The 26,323-nt window shown below is 42.8% G+C and overlaps 1 protein-coding gene across 4 annotated transcripts in view; it reads left to right on the forward strand.

Annotated features, from left to right (window-relative positions):
* The window catches only part of NR3C2 (nuclear receptor subfamily 3 group C member 2), a 343,986-nt gene that overhangs the window by 303,972 nt on the left and 13,691 nt on the right, over positions 1-26,323 (forward strand). For all 4 annotated transcript variants that reach the window (XM_049770010.1, XM_049770009.1, XM_049770008.1 and 1 more), the window contains exons 7-8: positions 4,931-5,061; positions 10,900-11,057. In XM_049770010.1, the coding sequence (XP_049625967.1) occupies positions 4,931-5,061; positions 10,900-11,057 (289 nt within the window). The remainder of the gene's footprint in view (positions 1-4,930; positions 5,062-10,899; positions 11,058-26,323) is intronic.

Below are 26,323 nucleotides of genomic sequence, written 5' to 3' on the forward strand. Positions count from 1 at the left end.
TTGTATGGATTCTTCTTCTTTTTTTTTCTTTTTTTTCTGTCTTTTACTCACTCAGGAAATATCTATAAAGACCAACATTCAGGCTATGTCATCCTATACTATTTGCCATTCCCCTAAGTAAATCAGCTGTGAATTCTGGTTGGCACTGAGAATAGTGGAACTAAATCGAGCCCTTTTTTTTTTAATTTTTACTCTAAACATAAAAAAATCTGCATTTAGGGGGAAAATGTTATTTAAATACATAGCCAAGCTCAAAAGGAAAAGGAAGAAAAAGGTGCAAGCACAGAAAAATTACAGCTAGAGGGTTTTCAGTGTGAACAAAAGCCCCAGTTGGCCTACAAGCTTACTCTGTACTGATGTCTTATGGGTGGGCAATAGAAAACAAACAACAAGAGAATCAGAAGTTGTCGAGTGTCCTGCTGGACTGAGAGGCACTGGGAGCTCATTAATCAGCCAAGCAGGTTCTACTAATATTGCCCAGGAATAAGGACATTCCCTCTCACCCATCCAATGTCAAGATTAGCAGGATGCAGCAAGCATCCAAATGTAACTGAAACTACATGAGTTTCACCCAAGTATGCAAGCCAAGAAATTAGAACAAACACTTCCAGAAGAAGTGTGATCCTTATAATCCAGCTAGTTATCGAGGCTAAAACTTCCTAAATAGGTAATCCCTTTCACCAGTTGCTGGCACTCACCCAGGAGATAATTGACATCCAGGCAATATGTGTTAGGGTCAGAGAAAGAGCACAATGGGCTGACCATTTGCAGAGCATTGCAAGAGAGCTGAGTTCAATCCCCAGCCCTCAAAGGTCTCCAAATACAGAGCCAGAAGTGATTCCTGAGCATCACTGGGTGTAGCCCCAAAAACCAAAAGGAGAAATGCCAGCCATTCTTTTGCTCACACTGAAGAATTTTTTTGTTTGTTTTTTGGGGGGGTCACACCTGTTTGATGCTCAGGGGTTACTCCTGGCTAAGCACTCAGAAATTGCCCCTGGCTTGGGGGGACCATATGGGACACCAGGGGGATCAAACTTCGGTCCTTCCTTGGCTAGCACTTGCAAGGCAGACACCTTACCTCTAGTGCCACCTCGCTGGCCCCTCACACTGAAGAACATTAGCATTATAAAAACCTGTGAAAATGGGGGTCTGAGAGAGAGCATGGAGGTAGGGCATTTGCTTTGCATGCAGAAGGATGGTAGTTCAAATCTGGCATCCCATATGGTCCCCTGAGCCTACCAAGAGCAATTTCTGAGTGTAGAGCCAGGAGTAACCCCTGAGTGCTGCCAGGTGTGACCCAAAAGCCAAGAAAGAAAGAAAGAAAGGAAGGAAGGAAGGAAGGAAGGAAGGAAGGAAGGAAGGAAGGAAGGAAGGAAGGAAGGAAGGAAGGAAGGAAGGAAGGAAGGAAGGAAGGAAGGAAGGAAGGAAGGAAGGAAGGAAGGAAGGAAGGAAGGAAGGAAGGAAGGAAGGAAGGAAGGAAGGAAGGAAGGAAGGAAGGAAGGAGAAAGAGAGAAAGAAAGAGAGAAAGAAAGAGAGAGAGAGAAAGAGAGAGAGAGAAAGAGAGAGAGAGAAAGAGAGAGAGAAAGAAAGAAAGAAAGAAAGAAAGAAAGAAAGAAAGAAAGAAAGAAAGAAAGAAAGAAAGAAAGAGAGAGAGAGAGAGAAAGAAAGAGAGAGAGAAAGAAAGAAAGAAAGAAAGAAAGAAAGAAAGAAAGAAAGAAAGAAAGAGAGAGAGAGAGAAAGAGAGAAAGAAAGGAGGGAGGGAGGGAGGAAGAAAAGAAAAAAGAAAAGAAAAGAAAAAAGAAAACTGAAAAATAGCAAAAACTGAGGCTTGGGATGTGCTTTTAGGAGTTGAGAGATACCTTGCATGCTTGATGCTCTCAATTTAATCCACAGTTCTACAGTCCCCCCACCTCCCAGTACCACCAGGTATGCTCCCACATAAAAGGATCTGGAAGTAAACACTAAAGTAAACATGTTAAAAGTATGGACAGGACCAGAGCAATAGCACAGCAAGTAGTGTGTTTGCCCTGCATGTGGCCGACCTGGGTTTGGCCTCCCAAACACCACCAGGAATTACCCCTGAGCACCACCAGGTGTGATCCCAAAAACAAAAAAAATGTATAGATTAGGTCTAGAGAGAGAGTACAGGAATTAAGATTGCCTTGCCCACAGCAGGATCCCATTTCCATCTCCAGCACTATATATGGTCCCCCAGGTGACCCATGAGTACTGCCAGGTAAAAGTCCTGTCTGCCCAAAACAAAAACAACAAATTTTAAGTATTTGCAGATATAATTGAGCATAATTTAGGAAACTATAAAAAAGTACTTTAAAGTAGGAAACCTAGATGGTTTTTAGATATTCTTTGTGAGTCTTTTATTATTTAAAGAGGAAAATGGAATATAAACCTTCTCAGTCCAGCAGAGGAGCAAAGAATGGGTTTTGTTTTTTTTAAGGTTGCCACAATCAAATGAAAGGAGGAAAAGTTGAAGGAATGAAAGGGAGAAAATTTAAATGGTTGGAAAAAATCCAAATGTATCAGTAATCATGATAAATGAAAACAGATTAAAGTGAGCTGTTCAAATAAAGTGATTCTCCATTTTGAATCCAGCTTTTTTTTTTTTTTTGCTGTTTATAAGAGACATGTGTGGAATATAATTATGTGGGAAGTTTGGAACTCAACAATTAGGAACGGTATAAAAGACAAATTCTAAAGAGGGAACAGAAGAAGGATGAGAAGGGAGGGGGAAGGAATACTAATATCAGACCAAACTTTAAATGCAATATATATATATATATATATATATATATATATCATTAGGAGTAAGCATCTGTCACTGCTTTTTAGCGGTAGAAGGGGGATAGAAAAATATATAGTAAAAATTGCTAATGCTCTGAAGAGACAAATATCTCTAACAGAACCTCAAATGGTTAGTAAACATTTGGGAGAGGGCACGTTGAAGAAATGTTCTTTCAACTGGCAGTAATAAAAATGCAAGAAAAAAAAAACAGCAAAATCGGGCTTCCCTTTCAACCCAGCTCAGAGTGATCACATGCTCATTGGCTCCTGTCAAGTATTGGCAAGGGTGTGGCATGGAGGCTCTGACAGGGGCAACAGCAGCAGATGCTCACAAATCTCCTACTCTTCTGCTTTCCTTCCCTGCCCTAGTGAAATTACTGTGCGGGGGTGTTCTCTGGGCATCGTTTGTGGAAGCCATAAAGAGTAACCAGCCCAGTATGTGTCCATTAAGAGGGCACTGGCTCAGTAAACAGTGTCATAGTCCAGCAATGACAGCACCGCGTGAGAACACATGTAGTTACCTGTGCGAACATGGACCCATCTTCGCATGGTAGGAGAATGTGGGTAATCCATGGCACGTTCACATGAGAAAAGCCATCTGTGTGTCCTTTGTTACAGCTACTGAGTGAGCTACTCTGCATACCACTGCTAAGAAAGGGAAATCCCAGCAGGCGGCTCCTTCTTTGGATGAAGAAAAGGAAAGGAAACTGAGTAGGAAACTAGCCCTGGGTACCCTCAAGATTAAAGAGCATAAAGGGAAGGAAAAATTGCCCAAATATTAGCATCTGTTTTCATTGTTATTCCTGAACAATTTATTCATAGACTTTTATTTTTCTCTGTATGTATGTGTGCCTATATGTTTTGAAAATATTTCCTTATTTCAGAAAAACTCCCAGCTTCTTAGCGGAGAGAAAGAACAGAAGAATGATGCAGAACAAAGCATTTTAGGGTTGATTTTGCCATATATAGCTTCCAGAGATGAGGGTGACTTCTGCAAGCAGAGAGGAAGTGGCCCAGGCAGAAGGAGGTGACACAAAGTTGTTTTCACACATACCCGTTTGCCTATGAACATGTCTATCAACTAGACTCTTCTGGTCCTGTGGCCTTGCTGAAGTCCATTCTAGTTGCTTACTCAGAGTCTCATTTATTACACTCTGATGAGGGGAAGGTGGAATACCTTACGGACCCTTATCAGATAGGTTGAGCTGTATCTATTGCTAGTCAGGAACATAAAAGCAGATGAGGCTGTGCTGAATTCCCAGAACAAGAAAATGATGCCTTGTTTGGCATAACCATGGGTTGTGATGGACCCATTTGGATTTGGTGGAGGGAGAGGACTGGTTGGTAGTGGGAGTAGAATTATATCCATCCTGCACCCCCTACCACTCACTGTCTCTGTTGGAGAGATTTGTCCCAGCAGGGCTTCTCCTCTTTAGGATAGTACTCACATTTTCCTTTCTAAAAACACAGCTACAAATCTTGGCCCCATGGAAGTAAGATTGGTGGAGGCCAGCCTGAGTTTGTAGGGAGCGCTCGTAACCTCTGAGTGAGAAGGAATCGAGCAGGAGCTCTGCTTTGTGGATGATTCCATTATAATACACACATCCCACTGGAATTATTCTTGCCCTGGCACAATAACATACATACATACATACATACATACATACATACATACATACATACATACATACATACAGTGATTAAAACATTGGCCCAGAGTGGATGAAGAGATAGCGGAAGGACTTGGACATTTTGGTGGTGGGTGCTTTGGGAAATATTATTGTATGTCAAGGCCTGAAACATAAAATCTATTGTATCCTGTCACCAATTCTATCATTAAAAACAATAGTAACAAAAGAGTACAAAATACATTGGCCAAAAGAGTGAGGGGAACTTGGTTTCAGTACTTTGAGCACGTTCCTGACAAGAAAATGGCCTAGAACCATTGGTCTAAGCAATTTGTCAGCCATGGTGAAAGGTCTCTAACTAGTCTTCAAAATATGCATCTGTTATGGAGTAAAGCCAAGAAGGAAAATTCAGACTCAGGCATCTTATTAAGGTGCCTAGGGCTGCCCAGCTGAGGTGGGAGCTGACCTGGCCTTCTCAGCCACTGTTTTCTTTCTCTCCTCAGAGAGAAGATGCATCAGTCGGCCATGTATGAACTCTGCCAGGGGATGCACCAAATTAGCCTTCAGTTTGTCCGCCTGCAGCTCACGTTTGAAGAATACACAGTTATGAAAGTCTTGCTGCTGCTAAGCACAAGTAAGTGGGTGTCCAGCCAGGCATTCAGTTTTTATTTTTTGCTCTTGTCATATCTTAAGGAGGCTCATCTGCTGATAGTGGTTGGGGAGTTGTTGTATTTAAAAAAAATGGATCTGGTGGGTGGAAGGCTTTGGTGCTTTGTGTATCGAGTTTCTTTCAGAGTTTGGGTTAATGATGGGCCTTCCCTCCTTGCTTCACCCATGCAACCACAGTATTTTATTAAGTGTCTGTTATAGGGTAAGAGCTGGTCAAGTCAATAGCTGCAAGGGTGAATGGGGCACAGACTGTTACAGAAGTTCAAAGATGCCTCCGCTCCATGATCTAGACATGCTTTAGGATAGAGATAGAACATGTCCAGTGATTCAGGAGAGGGAAGACCATGTTTTCTTGTGGGAGTGAAAATGGGGAGGCAGATTCTTGGAGAACTTAGCAGGGGATGAGCAAATGTTGGAAATAATATGCTCCTGTTGAACATAGTGTGAGCAAGTGTGGACAAGTGGCCAGCCAAGCTGCCAGCTAGGCAGTCCAAAAGGCTTATGAGCCTCCTCTTTAGTTTTTTTTATTTTTCACTTTTGTTTACCCCACTGTGCTTGAGGGTTATTCCTAACTTTGTGCTCAGGAATGAACCTAGTGGTTCTTTTGGGAACCAGTATGTGTTGCATGGGATTTGAACTCGGTCAGTCACAAGCCAGGCAAAGCAAGCACCTTATGTAGTTTCTCTGGTTCCTAAGTTTCTTTATTCTTATTTTACTTGTAAGTCCATTTAACTTTTCAAAATTGCACCAGCTACTCTCGGGTCAAGAGGTGTGGGAATAAGGTTGGGATGGAGAGGGAACCAGAATACTTTGTCATTCTGCCACGGACATATGGCCTTGGTTAGGGGACCCACTGAAGGCACTTGGGGACATGCCCAATGCCAGTTTTATGGTTTTGTGGAGATATGTCTGGCAGTAGACTAGGTTGTGAGGAAAAGAAAGGAGAAAGACCAGCAAAGAGAGAATTGAGGCTCAGAGGAAGCCAAGACTTCCTATGAAACTGTTGGGGACATGTCTTGGGTGCTCAAGGCCTGGGAGATGAGCAGAAACCAGGGGTGCTGGAGCTGGCTGCTCCCATTGAGAAGTGGAATTCTCACCAGCCTAGGTTATAAGAAACACTGACTTGAAGCAGAGAACCAAAGTGCCACACCCAGGATTTTGGATGTTAAGATCAGGCTGGGAAGTCCCCAGGCATGATGGAGAGAGCATGTTGGGCAAAGGTGTCTGGATGCCCCAAGAGCAGCTGACTTGTGACCCTGCGGGGCATAGGGATTCCTTCCCAGCTGTGTTTGGTTTGGCCAGCCCAGATCTTTGAGGTTGCTTTTGGCCTTCGGTTTTATTGTCATCAGTTTTGTTAGCGGGGCGGGACCTCCCTCCTCTTTCCCACAGACCTCACTGGTGGTCACTCCTCACACAAACTCCTTTCCTGAGACATCATCCACTGGACCCCCAGAACCAATGCTATGCTCCTGTTTATCCCAGGTGGATGTAACATCAGAAACGTGCTGATTTGATTTCCCTTCCCAAGTGATGTTACTCTGGTTAGGGGGGGGGAAATTGGTTGGTTGTTGGTACTAGCTATTTTTTCTTTCTTTGTAATAACTGGCCTTTGGATTGGTTTTCATATTGCCTTTTAATTAGATGTCTTTTGATTGGTTCCTTTGGTTTACTTGTTCAAAAGATGTTTCCCCATTGCCTCCTCATCTGGCTCTTTCCCCTCCCTTGGGGGTGGGCTTTATTTTTTCCCAATAAAGGTCTGGAGGGAAAGATGCCATCTTGGCTCATTGTTCCACCTAGTGGAATAACTGGCTTGTGGGTAAACAGCTTGTGGTGTGAGTTTATGGCCTGCTATTCCTTCCCAACCATGTGTGATTTTTTTCCTGCATCGGAATTGCTGCCGGACTTGCATCTCTTGTCCTACCCAAATTGGGGCCATGGGGATCCCTCTCCCTCTCTGGAGATTGTGGAACACACAATCGATGATGTCATAGTTGGTTAGTTTTCTTTTCCTCTGCATTGCACAGTATTTACTCCTGGTTCTGTACTCAGAATCATTCCTGGTAGGATTTAGGGAGCCTTATGGTGAGAATGAACGGTGATCATCTGCATACAGGGCAGAAATCCCAAACAATACTATTGCCTTAAACCTAAAGAAAAAAATTTATTCCCCCTCCCCAGAAAATTTTTTTTGTTATTATTTTTGTTTGTTTGTTTTAGGGTCACACCTAGTGTTGCTCAGGGGTTACTTCTAGCTCTTTGTTCAGTAATCATGCCTGGCAGGTTCAGGGGACCATATGGGATGCTGGAAATTAAATCACCATCTCTGGGGTTGGCTGTATGCAAGGCAAATGCCCTATGGCTATGCTGTCTCTCCAGCCCGAGAAAAAATATTTTTAAAAATTATTTTGAAGGCCAGAGTGATGGTAACCACAGGTAGGGCATTTTCCATGCATAATGCTAACTCAGGTTCAATCACTTTACCATATTTAGTCCCCTGAGCTATCCAGGAATGATCCCTGAGCACAGAGCCAGGGATAAGCCCATAGCACAGATAGCTATGCTCCCTCCCAAAAACAAACAAAATGCTTTTTAGTGCCCTAAATACATTTATGAACTTTTCTCCTCAAAAGAAATGCTAATGTGGCACTGGAGAAATAATACAACAGGTAGCATGTTTTCCTTTCATGTGGCCAACCCTGGCATTCCATATGGTCTTCCAAGCACCTCCAGGAGTGGTTCCTGAGTAAAAGAGGCAGGAGTAACAGCTGAGCATTGTCTGGTGTGGTCCAAAACAAAGCAAACAAACAAAAACCACTAAATGATGTTGATTTGTGACAAACGTTCACAACTTTAATTTGAGCATTATCCTCCACCACTAAGTCATACGGCTCATTCGTGTCAATTCTGCTCTCAGTTTGAAGTGGCCTGAATGAATTCATGACGTTTCCCAGCAGCTCAGTACTTTTGAATTCTGATGTGTGTAGAAGCAAGGAAAGCAAATTGAATAGGGCAGCAAAACATGAACGATGCATGAATCATAGAAGCCACAGGCTTTAGTTATAAGCTTATTTTGCTCATCTCTGAAGGATGCATGAACATGTTTCTGGTTGTTGAGAATGTTCAGTGGCACACCTGATAGCTGGAATAGGGGATGGTTTTGAGCAGTGACATCAAGAGGACCTCCTGAGCCATCTGCTTCCGAAGGAAAACAGATGAGCTTCCGGCCCTGTGGTCCCTTTGCTCTTCTCCAGCCCCTAGATTTTGGGTGATTTCCAAATGCCCTGCTGCATTTAATAAGTAAATCAGAAAATCTGGGCATGCCTCCAAAAATTGAGGGTTTGCTTAAGTTCTCTTTTATTTGTGAGTTTGTTTCAGTGTCTTTAAAAAAAAAAAAAGAAACTGGCTGGGAAATCAGTGCCCTAACTGCAAGTCACAATGTAACAAACATACATGGGGATATTTGACATGAGGTCATGCTATGGAGAATTTCTCAGAGTACAGCAGTGAGATCTTGGACAGTCCGGTCAATGAGAGGAGATTATCAGAATATGGGAGTGAAATGTTTTTCCATTTTTACTTTTAGGTATAGGGTATTAGCCTATACCTATACCTAAATGAAAAATAAGGTTGTTGACTGTGTAATAGTTTTAAGGCTAGAGTGATAGGATAGTACCATGGGTACTATCATTTGCCATGCATGTTGTTGACCCAAGTTCAATCACCGGTACCATATTTGGTCCCCTGAGCCAGCCAGGAAAGATCCCTGAGCACAGAACCAGGAGTATGTCTATGGATGTGGCCCAAAGTACAGGGTAATGGCCCTAAATAAATTGAAAAATAAGGTTTGTTGACTGCAAAACATTTCATAAAATTCCACACTCATTTTGAAGTAAGTCTGAAGAAAAGTGGCTTAGTTTGAAGATCAGAATTGTTCACTTTGTGATAAATGATTGACTCCAAGGGTACTTTTCATTTCTTTCTAAAAGTTCGAAATTAACATTACAACTAGGGGAAAGGCAGCCTATAGTTTTACTAGTAACATCCAGGATTTTACCAGCCTTGGGTAGGTATGTTTTATAGCTTTTTAAAGAGAGGTGATTTTAGATTTCAAAAGGAAAAAAAGCATAGAGTAGATGGCGTTTAATTCATCTGAATTTCAAACCCTCAATATGAAACCACCAATACTGGGGTGGCCAAGTTGTTGCTGGTGGGAATTTATTTCCCTGAAGGGAAATAAAGCAGAGGTAAGGAGGTTCTGAACAGAACCCCTGAAGCTGGTGGGTGAGAGAATCCACAGATAGCCCTTTTCGGGACAGTTTTTTTTTTTCTTTCTGGAAACAGCATCTTCTGGCTACCAGAACACACAGACATGCAGACACACACACCCCTTTCAAAGTGTTACTGACCACACAAAGGGTGAACCGACCAACCAAGACATGACCGACCAATCAGCCAGCTGTGAGATTAACATGAGCAAGTAAGGGCAGCATCAGCCTCCAAATGTTCATAATCTCCCGATGAATTGTCATCCACTCATGGTCTTCTAAATATAGAGTTTGGAATGATTTTTTTTTCTCAGCGAGCTCTGTATCAGCTGTCACCAGAAATCAAGCCTGCAGGTAGCTATTGAGATGGGGGCCTGGAGCTTGCTTCTCCTTTCAGAAGGCAAACTGTGATTGCCATGTGTCGTGGAGGAAAGCTACACTTTCCAGCAGGTCCAAGAAATACTTAATTGACTCCCAAATTCTGAGTCCCAGAGTCTCCAAAGAAGCATATTTGGATTCAATATAAGATGGAGTCCCTGCATACGTGAAGAAAGCACAGGCCTGCACTTTTTGCCTGGCTGCAAATAGTACTTTGAATTGTGCACCCACTGCTAATAACCATCACACACACATTAAAAAAAAAAAAAAAAACAGTGCTCGCCCCCACACCCTGGCCATGTGTGAGATCATGTGACCGTGTACCAAGGCCAGTGGCCCTGGAACAGAGAGGGTGGAAAGTGCATCTTAGCATGCACATTCTCCCATTGGTAGGCAGCCAGTTTCCAAGTGTCTTTGATATTTGAACTTGAATTTGAAGATGTGGCATTCTAATTCTAGCCCTAGCTTACGTGGTAGCTCTGCCAGTTGTCCTGGAAAATCAAAGTCCATTTTCCTACTTCTGAAGTATTGACAAGTTTGTGTTCAGAAAATACTTTTATGAGAGGCCATAAGGCAATCGGGGCAAAGAGGCAGCCTCTGGAAAGAGACTTGAGTTGATAGCATTCCAAAGGCTCACATTATATCCTTGGTTTAAACCTTCTGTCTTCCTTTTCCTCATCTATAATGTAAGAATTGAGAAACATCCATGTTTGAAGACTGATGTCAAGAATAAGGAGCTGTACCTTATGCAAACTGTATAGAAAAATACTCAAAGTGCTATTAATGGTGCCAGAGAGATACTACAGTTGGGAAGACACTTGCCTTTCTCATGACTGACTTGGGTTTAAGTCAGGCTGACCTGGCACTGCATATGGTATCCTGAGCCATGCCAACAAGCAGTGATCACTGAGCATAGAGCCAGGAGGAATCCCTCATCACTGCTGGGTGTAGTCACAAAAATGCTTTTATTTTGCTTATGTGTCTATATAAGAATTTCCTTTTAGGTACCTGCCATATTTATTCATCAGTGCAATTAGTTAAGAGTTAATTAATCTCTCCAGTTTGAGCCTACGAGCCTCACAATGTTCTAGGTCCTTCATGACTAAGATTCTAAAATTGTTTTCAACATGCTGGGAATTTACATGTTTCCTTCAACACAGTTCCAAAGGATGGCCTCAAATGCCAGAGTGCGTTTGAAGAAATGAGGACAAATTACATCAAAGAACTGAGGAAGGTGGTGACGAAATGCCCCAGCAATTCTGGGCAGAGCTGGCAGCGGTTCTACCAACTGACCAAACTTCTGGACTCCATGCATGATGTGAGTAGAACCTGTAGGGATCCATTCACTCAACCAGTATGCACTGTGGATCCAGTGAAACAAGTGAGTTGAGACAGAGTCCCTGGGGCTTTCAGGAGAATAGGGAGAGAGTTTCCAGTGGGGGAAGTGGGTAGAGTACCTTCACATTATTTTGGAACAGACCACCTTTAACATGAGCACATACCACTAATGGCTCACACTTGAATATGGTCTAAGTAACACAGATCACAGTTCTGGCATCAATATGGTAAGCTGGAAGGTGCAGCTAGTGCCTTCACTGAGCAGGATCCGAACACTGAACACACCATAACGGAGAGACAAGGTCTCCAGGTAGGTATATTAGCCATGTAAGCCTGATCAGGTTTCCCCTGCTTGCAATTTAGGAAATGTTTGGTTGTAGAAATGCTTGCATTAGCAGTGCAAAAGTAGTGTCCCATCTCCAACAACTCTGTAGCTAATAACCTGACCTTCCCCAAACATTATTTGTGGGCCAGGGCCAGCAGGGATCACCTCAGTCTTTGCCAAGTGCTGAATCCAGTGTTCATTATTCTTCATCAGGGGCCTCTTGCTGGACTTGTGTTAGTGTAATAGTAAATTCCAAGCTTGTTGGGATACAGAGGGAGCTGTTAGCAGTTGACCCGAAACAATGGATCTGGAAAACTTGCTTTGTTCTGTCATTTAAAACATGCCCCCCCCCCCCTTGTTTCCTGTTGCAAACACTTTCTCTGATCTCAGCTCAAAGAAAGTTGATCAGGGTCATGCCAACTTCATCCTTTTGTATTTGTGTGGTTTCCAATCTTCCTTTTAGAAACTGGATTGAACACATTTGGCCTATATGATTTGCATCATTTCAGTTATTTCTGTCATTAATAAAAATGTTGACAGGCTTGAAGACTCTTTATTTTTGTAGTCTTCCTACTGAAATAATGGCTCATACTCTAGAATTTTGTTTATGCCAGTGGGCTGTTATCTCTCTGGGGATGAGTTGATGAAAGAATGTCACATTGTTGTGTTTTCCACAGAAGGGTCTGTGCACCATCCTGCCTGCTACTTCCTCAGAACTTGTTGCATACTCAGAGTCAAATCCTCACAAGCTGGATTCAAGGGTCGCTTTTCAAGCAGAGATTGCTAGAAGAAAATGGTAGAAATAAGAGATCAGAATAAACAAGACTTTGTGGGTGACACCATATAATATTCCCCACACTTCACACTGGGACACTGAGAACTGAGAACATGAGAATAAGAACTGAATTGCTTTGGGCTGTTCGTCCTATTAAAGGCCCTTATTAGTAGAGCTCAGAATAGGGGATTTGTGTTATTTCTTTTCCCCTTTCAGTAAGTTCCCAAGCAGAACTTAGGATACCTAAGTTCTCAGCAATTCTAAGTTCTGGCAATTCTCAGCCAACTTGGCCAGCAGTTCAATGCAGAGACAGGCCTATGGATATGCTCTGCTCAGGCATTGAGTGTAAAGGATACCCAGGCCATTCTGGCAATGCTTGGAGGCCTCAAGGACTTTGCCTGGCAGTGTTTTAAGGACCAGGTGATGCCAGGAATCAAACTCAGCTGGGCACACATCTTCTGGCCCATGTAGCTCTTGGTGAATTCACTTCACACCCTAACATCTTTTGGCCTATGTAGTTCTTGATGAAATCACTTATTCATTCAAAGTCATGGTCAGTCCAAGTGCTGGATTAAAATGATGCCATAGTTGCAGCACAAAATATGATAATAGATGTTCTGTTTGGAAGCAATCTCCATGTATTGAGGATGAAGACAAGTTAAAGCATGCCCTTCTACTTCTCTGTAAGTCTTCCTTCCTTCTTTCATGGAGGAAGTGTGGTAAAACCTACCTAGGCCACACCTAGAATCACACTGTCTTTACTCAGCTTTCAGAATGTAGCAGAACACTTGGCACAAGATAGAAGGAAGTCAAGGAATTGTTGCTGAGTGGTTTTGTTAAAAGTAATGATTGTGTACACAGGTCCCCCAAGGCAAATCATGGTCTTTGTAGTGATTATTTCCATCCAGCCATAACTGGCAAAATACAGAAAAAATGAATATACTTGAAACATACAACTTGAGAGATATATCATGTGTATATTACCATGATACCCACTATAGAACAAAGCCACCTAGAAACTTTTCCAGGCCCCCCATTCTATTAGCTCTATGGTAAGAGCACCCCAAAAATTCTTTTGTGGCATTTTTTAATCTTTATTACCAGGCCCTGCTCCCCACTTACCTTCTCCATGGCTTTTTAGCACTAAGGACTGATTTCTCTATCCCAAAACTTCATATAAATGGAATCACACAAATGTCATCTTCAATGCCTGACTTCCACTTAATCACAAGTATGCTGTGGCTGGTCCATGTGTTTGCATTTATCAGTAGAGTATGGTCTTTGTTGTCAAGTAACACATGAGTGTCCAGTTATTACCCACCCTGGTAGTCCAGGAGACTGTTGGTGGGCATTCAGGGTTGGTTTTTTTTTTTTTTTTTGGTTTTTGGTTTTTGGTTTTTGGGCCACACCCGGTGTTGTTCAGGGGTTCCTCCTGGCTGTCTGCACAGAAATAGCTCCTGGCAGGCACGGGGGACCATATGGGACACCGGGATTCGAACCAACCACCTTTGGCCCTGGATCGGCTGCTTGCAAGGCAAACGCTGCTGTGCTATCTCTCTGGGCCCCGGGCATTCAGGTTTTTTCCTCCAAATCAGGGACTAAGTAACACTGAGCTTCACTGAGCATTTGTGCACACCTCTTGGTGTGGATTTGGCTTTCTTATGTGAGGAAATCTCAAGGAACAGAATGCCTGCAGGATAGGCATGTATGAGATAGATGGACAGTTTTCTGAGGTGGCCACATATTGTACATGCACTTGAAGTATGTGGAAGTTGAAACAGCTGCCCTACCTTTGCTTGCTAGTCTCTTCAGTTCTCTGTGTCTTCAGAGACCCAGGTAATAGCTCACTCTGCTTTTCATTGGCTATAATAATTAAGGATCCTTTCATGTATGAAAGCCACTATCTGCATGTCCTTTGCCAAAGTGTCTATTCAAGCTGTTTGCTCATTTTTTTATTTTACTTGTTTTAGGGGCCACACCTGACTATGTTCAGGGATTGCTCTTGGCTCAGCACTCAGGAATTACTCCTGGCAGTGCTCAGGGGACTATATAGGGTGCCAGGAATCAAACCTGAACCAAAATGCGCAAGGCAAACACTCTACCCACTGCACTGTCTCTGTAATCCCTATTTGCTTATTTACAATTATTAAACCATTTGTTTTCTGAATTTTGAATATTCTTCATGTATTCTAGTTTCTATCCCTTTATAAGCTCTATGATTGTCAAATATTTTAAATATTGTCAGTTGTCAATATTGTCCCAATTTCTGGCTTGTCTTCTTATTCTCTTAATACTTTTGAAGAACCATTTTCCATTTTAATAGCCATCAAGTGACTTTTTTATTTTTAATTTTTAATTATGAGAACAATGATGCAAAGAAAGAGGACAAGGTAAAGTTACAGTGGCAGGACAATCACCCATAAACAGAGTTCTCAGACGAAATCCCCTTGCTGATGCCTAAATTTTGAACTTACAGTCAAAGAACATTAAGAAAAGTAAAACAGAACCCATGTACAATTACTTTGTCCACAAGGCCCCAGATTGTAGTACATTATAACTTTTCTTGGCAGTACACAAAGCAATCTAAGACCATGAAATTTATGTGACTCCTTAAACATTAAAGGCATAGTATTTTTTTTACATTTTCATGCACATGTATATTAGTTTAAGTTAACATCAAAAGTTTGTGTTATTTTTTAAGGTTTAGACCCAAAGGAGCACAGTAAAAATGGTGTTAGAGTGGCAAATATTGTTTGCATAGGCCCACCAAAATATGGGGTACATAGAAAGGAAAATCCTTGGCCTAAATACAAGGAGACCCTACCCCTGAAGTTTCCTGGCATAAGACCAACACTAGGCTCCAGGCAAACTAGTTTGTTCAATCCAAGTCATTATCTGTAGTGCCAATACAGTTTTATTTTTCACGCAGTCTCTATTGTTGGCATCAGGTCTCTGTATTAATGATCCTGGAATCTGCATATCCTACATTAAAGTCAGGCTGGTGTGGAGCATCCTCTCGTTTCACCTCACAATTAAAGGGCAATGCAGAAAGCCCTGTCCAGTAAGAAGGTCATTGTTGTTGTAAGTCTTCTCAGTGTTAAGGGAAGTCTCTTTTGAGTAGGTCAATGTCAGAGCAGCAGTAAGGTCTTCCCTGGTAGAGGATTGCTTTCAGGTGATGTTATAGACAACCCTGGATGTTTCGTAGATGGCTTCCCTAGATCAGGAGTGAATGGAGAATGCCCATTCTTCTGAGGCCTTTTTTTAATCTTTAATGAAGCCTGCTTTTGAATTACTCATCTCTAAGAAATACTTTGTAAGCCAGTACCATAAAAGTTTATCTAGAACCTTTGTTTGCTGATAAAGTCTCAGACACTATCATTTAATTTTTATTTTTCTGAGTCATTTTGGTTGTGCCCATTGCGAGGATTAATCTAACCAATCTTACTCCATCTTGGCTAGAAGAACAGTACTCTTGGGGGATATCATTTGAGTCATTTTAATTTGAAGACTTGAGCTTGGATCTTCCAAAATGTTTGATCTTAGAAGTAGCCTCACAAAAGCATCTTGAATGCTCTATTTATACTCCTATTCCAGACAGAACATTGAAAAATGCATTCTAAGTCTAGAGGGACCTTTCTAACATTCACGCTTACTCAGACTTGAGACTGCCTACAGCTTTTTCATTAGAGTAAATTAGTGAGTCAACATTTGTGGAATGTTTTTCCAGGGAACAGAGCAGCACGGTGCATGCTGGGTGCTCAGAACCTAGTTCTGGTCCCCTGTGGAAAGAGAAAGAGTTCCTAAGCATCCCACAAATAAGAGCCCCTGAGTGTCAATCAAAGTTGTGCTGAGTGTACTTAGCTCACCCACCTCTCGGACCCATGAACCTGGTTCTCAAGACACCTGCATTTATCCCACATACTGTGCCTGTGTTTGGCATACCAGTGCCATGGTAAGTGAAAGGAACATTTTGGTAGACTAGGTTGGCAGTTAAACATTTGAATTGATTAGCAGCTTGGATGAGTCATAACCTCATCATCACTAATCTTTCTCTCTCTCAAAAAAAGCATTTCAAAGAAAGGAGCTATAGACAGACTCCTGAGCCTCGATGTATTTTTGCATTGTAAATGTATGACTGTTAGATATAAAGCATATATATTCCTTATTCTTCTAGAAAAAATTGATCAATTATTTTAGTCATTCCTAGGAAATATTAATAAATAGTTAATATTGTTTGTGTAAGAAGCACACTTTTACTGACTTTATGGGAAATTTCTGTTCACCTACAGAGATCTAGGACTATATTTATGTTATGCTCAGTGTCGATCAGTTAGTGAATATTAAGTGAGGATATTAATAGTATTTCACAGAGGCAAAAAACAATGCCCCTTTCTACGAGTTCAAGTTCATACCATTGGATTCAAGTTTTTCTCAACTTGAAACACTCATAGCAAAGATGTATATTGACACAGATTACACAAAATAAAGGCATGCCATCAACCCAGCCCTCAAATAGTTTAGATTCTAGAGGCAGTTGGAAAATAATGCCAACATTGGTTGCCTGAGCAGGACCTTAGAGAACACCTGTGCATTTTTTTATTCATCCATTCATTCATCCCTGTATTTCTGTATCCATCACCCACTGTTCTGGAACCCAAGGTACAACAACTGAGCATACCTAACCTAAGACTGTTGGCTGACTTAGAAGAAGAAGGAGACAGAGGGAATCATTTCTCGGGGTACACACATGGCTTTAACTTCTACCTAGTGCACAAGAAAGACAGCACTCACCCAGTGGGGAGCCTTAGACTGACAGAAGCTGTCAAGTTTTAGACTGGGCTTCCTCTTTGGCTATCAGGAATCTAGCACTGAGGATCATGAAAAAGAGTTACCCCACTCTGAGTCGAGACTAGAAGCCTGGCTCTGTAATGTGACCTCTGAGGACCGCAGGGAGCCTGGATGCTAGACTCCCACTTTTCCACACTCTGTTTCTTTCACTGTTCCACGGGAACCATGCTGCCTTTGGGTGTGAATAATGGAGCCAAAAGTGGAAGTGAATGCAGTACCGAGGTCTGGAGACTTAGTCCTGGGCAAGGAAAGTTTTGCTGGCATTCTCTCAGATTTCCTCCGTTCCCCCAAGGAGCTCCCATTGCACAGTTTTAATGACTTAAACACCATCACCCAAGCTGGGTACTGCTCAGGAATGAACAGTCTTCAATGGTTTCCAGCAGTGACTCTTCCAGTGACCTTGTTTATACCTGCCTTCCCCACCTGCGCCTGCACCTGCGCCTGCATTCTTCCAACTCCTTCCTAATCTGTTATGGTTCCCAATTGGCAGTCTTTACCTGTGGCCCTAGAGGAACATCTTAGGGGCCTCAGTTCAGGAAATGCAGAAAATCTGTTGGCAAAATGAAGCCAGGAAGTAGGAAGGAAAGACCAGTGTGGGGCATGAAGTACCCCAGGTATTCTATACTGGTCCCTTCCAGCTAATCCATCATCAAAGCACAACTAGGCATACCAGAAACAATGCTTTGTTTGAAGGGAGACAGAGTTATTGTTACGCACAGTGGTGGAGGCACCCCACATTCTAGCTCCTTTCTGGGGTCCTTTCTGGTGGTGGGTGATGTTTTCCCAGGATGAAGGCCCCTCACACCATGTGCCACTGTCTCTTCCACCCACCAGTTCATAAGCTGTTTGTAGGGCCTGAGAAGGTGGCACAATGGACTAGAGGTCCCCAGTTTGTTCTCCGGCGTGGCACACTTTTCAATGCCCCAGACATTCTTAAATAAAGCCCTCATAACTTTCAGCACCTCTTCCAGTTGCATAGTGTCTCTGGGAGTGACCCCAGCACCATTGAGTCCTATTTGGTTCCTGATGACGATGGCAATAATAGTGATGGTGACTTAGAACATCTTTTTTCATCTCTAGCAGGTATGATGTTCAGGGTCTAACCTTGTTCTGAATGCAGTACCCTGAATGGAATCAGCCACTGACTATAAAATCACCCCACCTGCTGTATTTCCAGCCTTGGGTGACCAGGTCTAAAGCATGGTCATTCATAAAATAATCCAAAACCAGTCTGAGGGTGAAACACATGTAATCTAGCAATCTTCTATCTCATATGGAGGGTAAGTTACCTTCCAGAACTGTCGTTTTTATTGAGTACACAGAGCATCCCAGGTAGAGGAGTAAGGAAAGAGTAAGGACAGATAATTCAGTCTATACTGAGCAAGTCCCACCCAGGTTTACATGTAAGATAATATTTGTTTTGGGGTAAAACCACATTGTAAACAAACAGATACAAAGGAACCGGGGATCATCTTTGTTTTGGGTGAAACATGGTAGAATCTAACAACTGACCACTAATCATCATTTAAAACATGTCATGTATAGATCCCATTATGACTTTCTCTGATTCAACTGAAACAAGGAACATCAAGTATATGGGCACATTATAGTCTTTGTGTTTTAAAGATTGGCACCTTTCACTTAACACAATAGCCACTGGGAACATCCATGCTATCGCATAGAGGACAATTAGCTCTTTTTTTTGGGGGGGGGGGGGTTGGGTTTTTGGGCCACACCCGGCGGTGCTCAGGTGTTACTCCTGGCTGTCTGCTCAGAAATAGCTCCTGGCAGGCACGGGGGACCATATGGGACACCGGGATTCGAACCAACCACCTTTGGTCCTAGATCGGCTGCTTGCAAGGCAACCACCGCTGTGCTATCTCTCCGGGCCCACAATTAGCTCTTTAAGACTGAGTACTTTGGCCTGGTTTGCAGATGGTCACCTTTTGCTTCTCCCTTAGCTGCATGACATACACATAAGTTGCTTCTATCTCTTTTTTTAAATAATATCTTTATTTAAACACTGTGATTATGAACATGACTGTACTTGGGTTTCAGTCACAAAAAGAACAGCCCCCTTCACCAGTGCAACATTCCCACAACCAATGTTCCCCATCTTCCTCCTCCCACACCCCCTGCCTGTATTCAAAACAGGCATTCTACTTCTCTCACTCATTAAGATTGTATTGGTATTGTTAGTGTATTATTTCTCTAACTGCGCTCACCCCTCCTTGAGGTGAGCTTCATATTGCAAACTAGTCCTTGCGGCCTCATCTCTGGGCATTATTATAATAATGTCTTTTATTTTTCTTAAAACCTATAGGTAAGTGAGACTATTTTGTGTGTTTCTCTCTCCCTCTGACTTATTTCACTCAGCATAATAGTTTCCATGTCCATCAATGAATAGGAAAATTTGAATATAGGTGTGAAAGAGGTATTTTTGTATTGCATTTTTTTGTGTTCCTAGTGTGTATCGCTAGGAGTGGTATAACTAGATCATATGGGAGCTCAATTTCCAGTTTTCTGAGGAATCTCAATATTGTTTTCCATAAGAGCTAGACTAGATGGCATTCCCACTAGCAGTGAATAAGAGTTCCTTTCTCTCTACATCCCCACCAGCACTGATTGTTCTTGTTCTTTGTGATGTGTGCCTGTCTTGTGGCATGAGATGGTACCTCATAGATTTGCATCTCACTGATAGTGATGTGGAACTTTTTTTTTTTTTTTTTTTTTTGGTTTTTGGGTCACACCGAGCAGTGCTCAGGGTTTACTACTGGCTCTACACTCAGAAATTGCTCCTGGCAGGCTAGGGGGACCATATGGGATGCCGGGGTTCAAACCACCATCCTTTTGCCTGCGAGGCAAAAGCCTTACCTCCATGCTATCTCTCTGCCCTGATGTGGAACATTTTTTCATGTGCCTTTTGGGCATTTGTATTTCTTCTCTGAGAAATTGTTCATTTCTTCTCCCCATTTTTTGATGAGGTTAGATGTTTGGGTTTGTTGTTGTGGTGGTTGTTTTGGGCCACACTAGGTGGTGTTCAGAGGTTACTCCTGGCTATGGGCTCAGAAATCGCTTCTGGCTTGGGGAACCATATGGGATGCCAAGGGATTGAACCACAGTCCGTCCTAGGCTAGCGCAGGCAAGGCGTCTAGACGCCTTACTGCTTGCATCACCGTTCCAACCCCTAGATGTTTTTTTCTTGTTAAGTTCTGTCTCAGATATTATCCTCTTATATATTAGCCTCTTGTCTAATGGTATTGGGTGAATAACTTCTCTTATTCTGTGGGTGGCTTTTGTATCCTAGGCACTATATTATCCTCTTGACTCTGGTGAATAGTGCCACTTTGAAGAAGGGTTACAGAAATTTCTTTTGAGACTCTGATTCCAATTCTTTGGCTACATTCCTAGATGCAAAGTAGCTGTATCATAAGAGACGTCTGTCTTTACTTTTTGACAGAGCTGCCAAACCTTTCTCCATGGCTGTCATTCCCACCACTAGAACACAGGGTTACGGTAACTTGGTCCTGGCTGGCACCTGGTAGCATCTATTCTCACAGGTCTCCGAGTGTTATCTCAATCTTTGCCCTTCCATTATGATTGATGATGAATATCTTTCCACTTGCTTGTTGGTTATTTCTGTGTCTGGAGAACACAAGCTGTCTCATTTTATGCTGTTGAGTTTCAGGGATTTGTGAATGCTTCATCCCTCTATGAGTTTTGTTTGGGGGTCAGAATTCTTGTTTTTGTTTTATTTTGGTAATACCTTTGTTTTGTTTTGTTTTGTTTTGTTTTGGTTTGGTTTTGGCCCACTCCCAGCGGTGCTCAGGGGTCACTCCTGGCTATCTGCTCAGAAATTGCTCCTGGCAGGCACAGGGGACCATATGGGACACCGGGATTCGAACCAACCACCTTAGGTTCTGGAATCAGCTGCTTGTAAGGCAAATGCCACTGTGCTAAATCTCCGGGCCCTTTTGCTTTGTTTTGTTGTTGTTTGGGATCTACACCCAGTGGTTCTCAGGAGTTACTCCTGGCTCTGCACTCAGAAATTACTCTTGGCAGCTTTGGGGAACCATATGGGATGCCGGGATTCAACCCCACGTTGGCCATGTACAAGGCAAATGCCCTACCCACTGTGCCATCACTCCAGCCCCAGGATTCTTTTTTATTTTCCCAGAACTGGGAATTGAAGTTAGGGTTTCAGGAGCACCTTCCAGGAAAGTGTTCTCCTGCTGGTCCACAGATTTGGCCTTGCACCACACTCTCTCTGAAGAACAATCCTGATAAAGGGCAGTTATCCTGTTATCATGAACTGGCAAAATGAAAAGCTGTAACTCACCCCAACTAACTGAAGGAAGGGGAAATGCATGTTTTCCAACAATAGATGTTCCTTGGCCTTGTTCATTGAAGTCAGAGCATCACTGCATGTTCACAGGACACTTGTCATTGGTCACTGGGAGTTTGGAAAAATCTCTTTGAGAACAGAGTGCTGGACTTTGCTTGGGGAAGAGTAAAGAAGTTGTGTATTTCATTCCCACCCACCTCTTTAAGATGCATGATCCTTCTTAGTTAAAAGAACAATATATCAGAAGAAAGAACCACTGCATCATAGAGGTGGTGTTTGCGGATTCTTACATCTCAATATAGCCTAACATGGAGGGAGCTTTCCCAGTTGCAAACTGTGTCTGGGGATGGTCTTGGAAAAGCAGCTCATAGCCTAACACCTGTGTCAATAGAGTCCCCACTCTCACAAGCCTAAATCCCACTCCCTGTAATAAAATAATTCACTAACCCCTGGGATTTTCCTGGTGCCTTTCTCCCTATGACCTGCTGTGAAATCCTTTAACAGTCTCCATGGGGCTGGAATGAGTCAATAATGCTCTTTATTCCCATCACTTCCTCTGAAGCCCTTTACCAAAGGGAAATTGTAGCCCTGTTTATTCTTCAAAAATAAAGAAATAAGTTCTCTCTCTTGGAGAAAAGAATTCAAACTGGGAGCAGGGAGGTGCATTTTCTAAGTTGAAAAGCAATAGGGGGAAGGGAAAGTAGGGGTGGAGGGGGCTGGCCCCAGACTGGAGCTACATCCCCTTAGAATGTCTACCTGGCAGTGGACAGGTGCTCCCCTTGCCTTAAGACTCTCCTGCCCAGTCTTCATATTTGCCATAAGCTTTGACCCCAGGATCCCCTCTTTCCCCTGCACAGATCCTCACAAGTGATGCAGCCTGTTCTGGGCTAGTCATCTGCGTGACATGATGCACTTGAGAGTGCTGGCCACTGCACAGGCATGATACACTGTGCTACTCTGGCTCTGAACACAGATGTAGCTCTGGATTGGAGCTGCTGTAGTGTGGGGCAGGGAATAGGAAAAGGGAGACTCCAGTATATGAAGGAACCTTGTGGATAGGCAGAAGCTCCCCAATATAATTGGTCTAGCACTACAAGACTTACCTCATTCATTGCTCACCTGCAAATCTGCCTTCTGTAAGAACCAAGGTTTCCTCCCACCCCCAGTTGCATAGAGGGCTTCTACTACAAAAGAACACTATAAGAAAACTAAAAAAAAAAAAAAAAAAAAAAAAACCAACTGTGAGGGATGCAGGAGAGGTAGTACTTGCTTTTGCAGGTGGCTGACTACAATTCCTGACACTCCTGTATGGTCTTCTGAACCTATCAGGAGTGATCCCTGAGTGCAGAGCCAGAAGTAATTCAAATAGAGCTATGAGGACATTTCTCCAGGGAGATCCTTGTCAGCCAGAGAAAGGAGGTGGCTGTATTAAGACCAGTGGCATCTGAGCCAAGTGTGGGTCAAAGGGCTTCAGAAAGGTCACTGATCAGGATCAACATTGCTCACCAAAACCCCATTAAGAGTCTAGACAAAGCCCAGGACTTGAATAGGTTCAGTTGACCCCTTGGTTACTGGCTGTGTCTTTCACTGACGCACCTAGTTGTGAACGTTAACACCCACACTCCTGTACGACTCAGTTCATCACACGTGGGGCAAGTGACATGCATGTTTCCAGTCAAGGTCACACGAGGTGATGGCCTGCCTCCCTGTCAGCTCTGAGGATCAGTGTCCTTTGCATGGTCCATTTAATGCCACATGTTTTTGTTTTTGTGTTGATGAGTTTGCTGTGTAAAATGGTCCCCAAATGGAGCATGCGCGCAAACACAGGAGGCTGCACTGGCCCAGCAGAGAAGAAAATTGATAAGGTTGCACGCAGGCTGGAGACTCGGTGCTGTTGTAATTGTTATCTGTGAATACATTGTCAGAGTTCACGGTGCACACTGGGTAAGGCTACATACATACACACACCTACACACACAAATACACACAAAACCAAGCTAGGTATGTTGTGTCAAATAAACAGGGTGGTCACAGTAGGCAGGAGTAGGGATGGACATAACCCGAATTTCTTATTGAGCCGGGCATAATGAGATACGCCATATATGTGAGACCTTCAGATGAAGTCAGAAGGATGAGACTGATGGGACTATAGGAAAATGTGGATTGTGCAACCTCTGGGCTCAGAGCACAGTTCTATGTACCTGGATTCCTACTGAAGCATTGCCCTAATACTCCAAGGGGCCAAATACGATGTGGGAGCCTTACCTAGCAGCCCCATACTGATTGAATCATGGTCTTTATTTCCAAATCTAAGTATTTCAGAGATAGTCTAGGGGTTAAAGCACTTGCACATGGTTGACCCAGATTTGATCCGCAACACCACGTTTGGCCCCCTGAGCACTCCCAGGGTTGATACTGAGCACAGATCCAGGAGTAAGCTCTAATCACTGCTGAGTGTGGCCTCCAAGCTATATATATTTTTTTCATACACACAATTTTATATGTTTAATATAGATTGTTGAAATTACAAGATCTCATATACCTGATTTTTATGTTTTAGTCAATAGCCAGGGCCTATTCTTCCACTGTTCTCCTACAGTCTGAGACTAAATCCTTGACATGCCTTATAGGGACCCATAAAATCATCCCATAAAGGGCCTGATCCTTGATCTAGTAAGGCTTTATGGGTGCCCAGATTACTCAGCTGTGAAACATAAAAGTGACCATCAGTGTCTCAGTAATTGAACCTGTTTCTATCCTAGTAAAATCATCTTATGCCTTCCAGACATCACAAAATTTGACTTTGGTTTTTTTTTGTTTTTTTTTTTTACTTCCTGATGCATTTGATAGTATCAGAGGATCTATGGAGTAAAGTAAACCAACTTGGTTCCCATTGTCCCTCCTTGGATCAGAAGCAACATGCCTGATCCAGTGGGGTTTGTCTACTCTTACTTATTGTTCCTTATTTTTCCGAGATTGAAATTATGATTAATCTCCTGGAGTTCACCTAACTCCAAAACTGGTAACTTCTTAATAAGAATAGTTGAGTTGGTTACTCTGGCAAGAAGGATCAAAAAAATATTGAAAACAAAATTAGGCAAAGTTCATACTCCTATATACAGTAACTTGCCAATGTATTTCAAACACAACCCTTTCATTAGGATTCCTTAGTGCCGTGATGTTCTAATTATCCTTTATTTCCAAGCTCTGCTTTTTCCCTTTCCACTGTGTCATTTTTTTCTTTTCCTTTGTGTTTTTCACAAGTACAATAGACCTTATTCACAAGAAGGCAAGACTGTGACCTTGCACAGGGCTTCAGCTACTGGAAATTTAAACAGGGTAGGAATTAAATAAATCTAAGTAGCCCCCAAAAAAAGAGAGAGCAAGAAGGAAATGGATGCCATGTTATTTATTAACACAGCAGCCACATAACATTTTAAAGGTTTTACTATTCACCAGAGAGGAGAGAAATTATGTGTGCTGAATTTGTTATGAAAAATGGTGAGGAAGGACAAGTGACCATGTGATGTCAAATGCTAAGGAAATGCAAATGGGTGAGGGCAGGTCAGAGATCCAAAAGTGTCCTGGGTTCTGAAGAAATAGGGTAAACCCTTCTCCCTCCCCTGAAGCCTCCCCCCAATGCCTGTTCACCTGATCTGGCAGCATTCTCCGAGCCTAGAGGCAGCATAGGACCCAGAACTCACTATGTGAGGCTCTAGTCTAGGGTATCCTCCAGACAGCCCAATCCTTCTGGAATCTAAGAGGATCTGGGCCTAGTGTGGGCTTCCATTCCAGCATGGGCTTTGCACACAGAGCTCCAATATTTGAGCCAGCAGCCCCCCTGATGGATGCATTTGGGACCAGGTGTGCCCTGTGTGCATGGTCTGAAGAGGAGGTTCTTGAAAACAGGAAGTCAGCAAAGGGATTGTCCTCTTCTGAAAGTCAGCTTCAAACCAGGAGTATATCCCAAGCAGCACACAGGCCTAGAATCTTTAGCTCATCTTCCAAATGGTGCTCATTGCTCAGCTCCCAGAAAGTCTTGGTGAGGTTCTCAAAGCCGATCTTTTTAGCTGTTTGCTGAGATAAAAGTGATATTTGTAACACTGCATCCATGTGAGAGTTGCAGCGTGTTTATGTACATAGTCACAAACCATCTTTCTGTATTACTATGATCACCATGATGGTGACAGCAAACACCTCTATCACATTACATAAATCACCAGCACCTCTAAAGATTATAACACAGTATTGTCTCTAAGTGTGGGGCATATAAGACTTCTAAGACTTATTTACCTCTGGTTGCATCTTTTATCATATCCCCAACTGTGCTATTCGATGGCCCTGGCCCTGCCATTTTAGTCTGTTCCTGTGAATTAGACTTTTTACAATTCCACATGAAGAGAGAAACCAAACAAGGGGCTTGAGGACAATACAGTGGTAAGGCACTTGCCTTGCACATGGCAGACCTGCCTGGGTTCAATCCTGGGTACCCAATGGTAAATAACCTTGAGCACCAAAAGAAGTGATGCCTGAGTGTAGAGCCAGGAGTAAGCTCTGAGTATTGACAAATGCTGTCCCCCACGAAAGAGATATCACCCTTTATTTTTCTTTATCTCACTTGCCTCACAGCTTAAAGCCTCATGGCCCATCTGTGTGATGAGTGCTAAGTTCCCCCTTTCCTCACAGGGGCAGGGACAGAACCCCCTCACTCATTCAACATCACAGCCTTTTGTTCCTAGGCAGGCACTTTGGTTATTTCTATACCCTGGCTATTGAAGTCATGCTGACAGATACTTCTTTGATATCCTGTTTCCATTGGGTAAGAGTGCTATCTCATGGAGTGTTCCAGTTTAATTTATTTGAGAAACTTCTATATTGTTTTCCATGCATAGGTGCTAAGCCAATTTGCATTCCCTCCGACAGTGAACCAACTGCTCCCTTTTCTTTCTGTAG

Source organism: Suncus etruscus, chromosome 3 (genome assembly GCF_024139225.1).
Source record: "Suncus etruscus isolate mSunEtr1 chromosome 3, mSunEtr1.pri.cur, whole genome shotgun sequence".
Classification (NCBI taxonomy): domain Eukaryota; kingdom Metazoa; phylum Chordata; class Mammalia; order Eulipotyphla; family Soricidae; genus Suncus; species Suncus etruscus.